The sequence below is a fragment of the Otolemur garnettii genome, unplaced genomic scaffold (assembly GCF_000181295.1).
Source record: "Otolemur garnettii isolate 467f Iridium unplaced genomic scaffold, OtoGar3 scaffold00023, whole genome shotgun sequence".
NCBI classification, from domain to species: domain Eukaryota; kingdom Metazoa; phylum Chordata; class Mammalia; order Primates; family Galagidae; genus Otolemur; species Otolemur garnettii.
The window spans coordinates 16,627,699-16,634,535 of record NW_003852418.1 but is presented as its reverse complement, the minus strand read 5'-3'; the positions used below and the strand labels follow the sequence as shown (position 1 = coordinate 16,634,535).

The following is a 6,837-nucleotide window of genomic DNA, read 5'->3' as shown; positions in this document are numbered from 1 at the left end:
ACTTGAGAGGCTGAGGCAAGAGAATTGCTTAAACCCAAGAGTTTGAGGTTGCTGTGAGCTGTGACACCACGGCATTCTACTGAGGGCGATATAGTGAGACTGTCTTTAAAAAAAATATATATATATATATTATATATACACACACACACACACACACACCCACCCACCCCTATTACTTGTTTTGGGCTTGGTTTTATTTATTTAATGTATATATTTTATCTCTTTTTAAAATTTTTTATTAAATCAACACATAGATCATGTATACATTAATGCATTTATGGGGTATTGGACTTGGTTTTAGAAGGCTCCCTCTTGAAATAAGTGGATACTTACACTTTTTCATTGGCTAGAAGAATAACCACTTTGAAAACGATGCCTTGAGTCACTGTATTTGATCATGAATTCCTATGATAACGGTCATTTGAAAGTTATTCTACATTTAAAATGGTTTTGTCACTGCCTCACTGTGCTGTGTTGTGGGAGCTGTGGTAATTTGAGAAGTAATGGACTCTCTATTTAGGAGTCTTCTATCTTCTTGCAAAGTACTTTTACCAGGGAGCTGCTGATGGCCTTCCAGGCTTCGCCTTCCAGCATTTGCCCCCATGATGGGCTGTGGAAGCTGAAGGAAATCTCACTCCTACTCCGTTTTGGTTTGATTAGCACAGGCTTTTAGCTATTTAAGCTTAGAGGTATGCAAACAATATATCTCAGTAATGAGTTTTGTAAGAGCCTACATTCATGTCCTCTGTCAAAGTTCTTTTTTGCTCATGTCCATTTTGTAAGTACTTGGAACTGAAACCTTGGTTAATCTAGCATAAACCAAAATTTAGACTGCTTTCTAAAACTATTTTGAAGATAACCATTGTTGAATATTTTGAAGTATTTCTTTGGATTTTTTTTCTAAACATGTATTATCAAAGAAATTTCAAAGTAGTTGGGATTATGGTATAAAGTTTTTGCATTGTAACTCTTTGCCAAATAACAATTTAGGAGGAGGGAAGGAGAGTGAAATAAGAACGCTTGGGGTGAGGAGTTGGGGAGCTGATATTCCTTTCAGCCACGTACTTGCTATGTTCTCTGGAAGTACTAAGAATAGCTTTTTTCCTTCTACCTCTTTCATTATTTTGTCGCGTTAGAGAACAAACTTTGTATGATTCTCAAAATAGTCATCTTTTTTCAAGATGATAAAGTCCAGGTTTATCTTATAGGGGTACAGGTGAATCTTTCTAAGAGTAGAATGTGAACGTTTTAAAGCAATAACTGAGAAAATGACATGAAGGCTGTGTTGACCAGTTTGATGGAAGTATTTCAGATTGCATGTGAAAACCCCACACTGTACCCCAGAAGTGCATTAATGTACATAATTACCATTCAATAAAAAAAAAAAAAAGATGATAAAGTCCATTTTTCTTTCCAACCTAGGCCGCGGTTCCACTTGATGGTCCAAAACGCGTTCCAGTGACCCAGCAGTTTTCCGGTCAGAATCCATTACCTGCAAGTAGTGGACAGGCTCCGTGGGTCCTGTGCCCTTCAAATTCCTCCCAGCGCATTCCTTCTCAAGCACAAAAGCTTATCTCCAGCCACAAACCAGTTCAGAATCACACGCAGAAGCAATTACAGGCAACCAGCATACCTCATCCTGTCTCTAAGCCACTGAATGACACCCAGAAGAGCAAGCAGCTCCAGCCAGCAGCACCTGGTAAACTAGCTTTTCGAGATTCATTAGGTGTTCTTTGTAGTTGTTGCTAAAAATCTAGACTTGCATTACATAGTCTTGCATTTATTGTTTGGAGCCCTAGCTTTTATATCTGTTGAGGATGGGGAGGCCACATGATGTCTAGGTTGAAGTAACAATTCTACCATGGGCCGGACCTGTGCTAAAAATACAAACCTGTTCCTTGCCCTCTTGAAAGAGTTGGGCAACCAGGGAGGACGTAGTGCTGATCTGGGTCCTACTGACTGCTTATTAGAAGGTCTAGGTCAGCGGTTCTCAACCTGTGGGTCACGACCCCTTTGGACTGTATTAAAGGTTCATGGCATTAGGAAGGTTGACAACCACTGGTCTAGGTAGAGGGTGCTTGTAGCAGGTACATTTAAGGCACTGAAGTTCCAAAATTTTGGCATGTGAGGGGAAATCCTGATAAATGGATGAACTGATTTAGTTCATCCATTTAAATGGATGAAGCGATTTAGTTCATCCATTTAAATGGATGAAGCTGTGGTAAGAAATCAGGTTCATTTCTGTGGCATTGGGAAGCTGCTGAAGGTTTTTTTGAGTGGAGAAAGACTGCTTTGCCTTTCAGAAATCTTACTTTGGCTGTATTGAATGAATTTGGAAAATAACAGTGCTGGATTCAGGAGTACCAGACAGGCAGGAGGTTGAGATCAGAGATGGCAGTGACCTGGGTTCATGGATAGAACAGGGAGGGTGTTATTTACCAGCTGTTGAGTGCTTATATATAGCAGGCTCTGAGATAAGTGCTTCCTCATCCACATCATCTCATTCAATACTTGTAACCACTTTATGAAGGTTATACTCAGTTTTAAAGAGAGAAAGCTAAGACTTAGAAGCAGGCAGTTCATCCAGAGACATGGCCAGGAGGGAGAGGTGCAGACAAATTTGAGAGCTTATTCAAGATGTGTAGACTAAGTAGAACTGGACACTAGATTATCCTGAATGATGAGTTAAAAGGAGTTAGGGATGGTGGTTATATTGACATTAACTAAGATAGTGAAAAGCAAGGGGAAGGAAGCCAGTCTAGTCCTGCATTCAGATATCTTGAGGAGAGCATACTGTGTCTGTGTGTGGAGTGCTGGAGATAGACAGATGGGAAAGAAAGACCCTGCGTGCTCCTATGCCTAGTGGAATTGTTGCTCTGGTCCCTGTTGGGCACAACTGGTTTACCATCCATTTTGCTGAATTGGTGTCTTTTTCCATATTGGCAGCAAATGTAGAGGGAGGGTGGTTGGCTGGCTTACATTTTGTTATGTGCTGATCTGTACTCGGCACACAGGCAGCTGACTGGCCTGCCTGGTTGGGGGAGAGGTGATGAGGCGGCAGTAGCTTGTCATGGACAGGAAGATTAATAATTCTGCCATAAAAGCTCCTCTTTAGGGAACCAAGGCTTCAGGTTCCAACCTTAAAATTATTGGAGGAAGGCCTAGTGATACATCTGTCCATCTTTATTCTAGAAATTCTATAAAGACTTCTCATGACGGCAGGTGGGTTAGGGTGTAGTAGTTCCTTTATCTATAAAGAAACCTAAAACACAGATTTATCATTCTTGACGCACCATTAATATTTGGTGACCATTCTTTGGATCTTTATTCTAGAAATTCTATAAAGACTTCTCATGACGGCAGGTGGGTTAGGGTGTAGTAGTTCCTTTATCTATAAAGAAACCTAAAACACAGATTTATCATTCTTGACGCACCATTAATATTTGGTGACCATTCTTTGACTCATTTCTATCCACTGCTTTTTAGCTGATTCTATAAAGTTATCTTAAAAGCAGGTTTTTCACTTACTCCTTATAGGAAATAATCGTGAGGAAGAAGTGACATCAAAACAGAAAAACGAAGAATCAAAAAAGTAAGCTTTTTTGTTTATAAAGTTCTGTACTATTGTAGGATATTCCATTTCATTGCAAGTTTAGTTATGGAAACTCTTAAAAAGTAGGTCTTTATTTTCATTTAGAAGATACATTTCCAGATTTCTAATTTTTAAAAAAAAATTTGTGTAATGAATTTTATTGGGACTTAGTTTTTAAGATTTCTTTTGAAATTTAGAAAAAGCTTATATGAATGTTACAGAAATGTGTACGTGTTCCCCTCTACTCTTAGAGGCAAGCTCTACCTATGGTTCGTTTATGCTTCTATACTTTTTGTTCTTGTACAAAAGTCTGAGTTTTTTAAAAAACAGAATGTTACAGCTATATCCCTATGACTGTTTTGACAGTATGAACATTATTATGGTATCTGTTCTTTATTAGAAAGGTCTGCTGAAGGATCTTCCCCAGACATGTACTAAAAGCCTACTTCTCTCTGAATTGTCTGGACTCTAGAATGGAGGAGCCAGGAGAGAACCCATAGCCTTTTTTTTGTTTTTAGCTAAGGGAGGCTTCCTCAGAATCCAGCTGGCCTGTGGGTCCGTACCACTTCCATTAGTAACAGTGCCTCTGTGTCCACATGGAGGGTGTGAGCATCTCTGGGGATGGAAGGGGCAGCTGTGAGTGTGGCAGAGGCCCCCAGGCGGTCCTGAAGCATCGTTCCTTCTGCAGTTACTTACCCATTGTACAGGGTCTGACATGTCATTAAAAGGCCTGTACTCTGAGCATAGTACAGCTGTGGGACATTTCTCAGTAAGGGCTTTACCTCTAAAACCCCAAGACGGTTCCTGTCACTGACTCTCATTCCTAATGTTGGCTGGGGAAGTCAGGGCTTGATGTTTGTGGAAACTCACTGGTGGTGGTGATCTAAGGCTTAGTTCTTGCTGAGGATACATCTCGAGTACAATTTGGAATATAAAATTATTTACAGAATGTGTCTACTACTTTAGGGAAAATTGTTAGAAAAGATGTGTTTTCATGACATTTTTAAAATGTTGAATTTTTTTTTCCTAGAAGGCAATGGGCTTTGGAAGATTTTGAAATTGGCCGCCCTCTGGGTAAAGGAAAATTTGGTAATGTTTATTTGGCAAGAGAAAAACAAAGCAAGTTTATCCTGGCTCTTAAAGTGCTGTTTAAAGCTCAGCTGGAAAAAGCAGGAGTGGAGCATCAACTCAGAAGAGAAGTGGAAATCCAGTCCCATCTTCGGTGAGTTCTCACGTTAAAGCCCAGTGCCTAGCAGCTGCACCCCTGCCCTTCCTTGCCATCTGTCTCCCACATTCCGTTCATTCATTTTCCCTGTGACTTGCTCCCCCCAAAATCTCTACATTTCCCATGTACCCCTCCCCTAGGAAAAGGGGTATATGTACCTTGGTGGGTTATTGGATAATAATTCTCATGTGATTCCTCCTTGCTGTGCATGTTAATACTTTGTATGGCTTTTTAAAAAAGTGCACAGAATTTATTTTTAGAGGACCTGCTTCATAGTACCTTAAGAATGATTAATTCCAAAAATTTATCTAGACTTAAGTGTTATGATTCTGAAAAATCACTTGGGGATTTAATGTTTTGTTAATGGAATAATTTACATGGCATATCTTTTGGTGGGTAATTAAGGGGAATGACATCCTCTTTTCCAGGGGCTGCAAACAGTAGCCTGCAGGATGACTTGGGCTGGCGAAGTTTTGTTTTTCCATTTTTTTTTTTATTTGCTTTCAGCGTTTCCCAGATGTAAATCAGGTACCAGTATAAAATCTGGCCATGTTTCTATCTCACAACAACTGGCTGTGGTTGGGCAGGGCACACAGCTCAGATGGGCTGTGCTCCTCGCAGCCCACTCCTGCCCCACTCAGAGTGGCACCCATCTGCTGTCGTCATTGACCACACCTTTTATCTGTCTCAGTGTCTGGGTATCAAACTAATGTGGGAATGCTATGTCCTTTTTTTTTTTTTCCCCCCAACTATTACTTTATTTATATTACTGTGCTTAAATTACATGGAAAAAAGACAACCAAGCAATTCTGCCCATTTCAGGATAGTTTCCGATCAACACCAATTATGTGGTGACAAATAACTAGGAATGGTGACATCTTTGGGTCAAGACTGACAAGGAAGAACGGGCTCTGGTGCTACGGTTCATCTCCAACAAGAATATGGCATGTTGGCCACAAGCCACGCTAACACTGAGCCTTCAGCGCTGGGCACATCTGGATCTCTTCTCCATGCCCTTTTTCTTAATGTGCATAAAATTGATACTCAGTTGAATTTCTCTCTAAGAATAAAGCTGTCTAAAAGACGGAAATAGTCTGAACTAAACCTCAGGTCCATTAATACTTTGAAATGCATGTAAAATATGTGGATGAATGTAGGTTTTTTGGAATGGGTCAGTTTCAGGTTCTCAAGTGGGGTTAATGAGGGTGGTTTCATGGGAAACACCGCTGGTTTTACGTGGGGGGTTGATACCTATGCTGTCAGCTCTGAAACCAGGTATGAGATGTTTTGCCTTTGTTGCAGGCATCCTAATATTCTCAGACTGTATGGTTATTTCCATGATGCCACCAGAGTTTACCTAATTCTAGAATATGCGCCACTTGGAACCGTCTATAGAGAACTGCAGAAACTTGCAAAGTTTGATGAGCAGAGAACTGCTACTGTAAGTTTTCATTTACTGTCTCGTTGAATTCCATTTCCTTCATACCCGTCCTCCATAGCAGTGTGCCTTTGCTATATTAGACTGGGTTTTGTATTACTGGAAGGATAGCTTAGTTGTATAAAATACTCTATTTGGAAAAGCCAAAAAATAGTTTATATACAGATGAAGTTGATACTATGTAGAATGTTACAGCTGATGTTGTGACTGGTTTTTTCATACCTGTTTTTCGGTGGAAACACATATAGTTACCTTGTTTTTTCCCAGAAATGTTGCTCTGGCTGGGCTCAAATTCCTCAGCCTCCCAAGTAGCTGTGATTACAGGTGTGTGTCACTGTGCCTGGCTAGAAGAGTTAGAATTATAGAAATTGTGAAGACAGAGCAGAGGGCCCCCATATAACTCACACCTAATTTCCTGTTCTCCTAACTAATGGGTCAATATTGATAAATAACTACCAAATGAAGTCTACACTTTATTCAGATTTTAGTTTTTCTTGTGATTGGGTTTAGGAGTTTTTGAAAGGAAGATTAAGAGGTAAGGTGCATTCTTAGGGACATAAACTTTTCTTTTTTTTTTTTTTT

At 40.0% G+C, this 6,837-nt stretch overlaps 1 protein-coding gene across 1 annotated transcript in view; it reads left to right on the top strand.

The window, feature by feature from the left end:
• AURKA (aurora kinase A) overlaps positions 1-6,837 on the top strand; it is a 14,045-nt gene that overhangs the window by 1,154 nt on the left and 6,054 nt on the right. The window contains exons 2-5 of the mRNA XM_003787713.3: positions 1,423-1,699; positions 3,538-3,592; positions 4,623-4,814; positions 6,120-6,258. Coding sequence (XP_003787761.1) covers positions 1,423-1,699; positions 3,538-3,592; positions 4,623-4,814; positions 6,120-6,258 — 663 coding nt within the window. The remainder of the gene's footprint in view (positions 1-1,422; positions 1,700-3,537; positions 3,593-4,622; positions 4,815-6,119; positions 6,259-6,837) is intronic.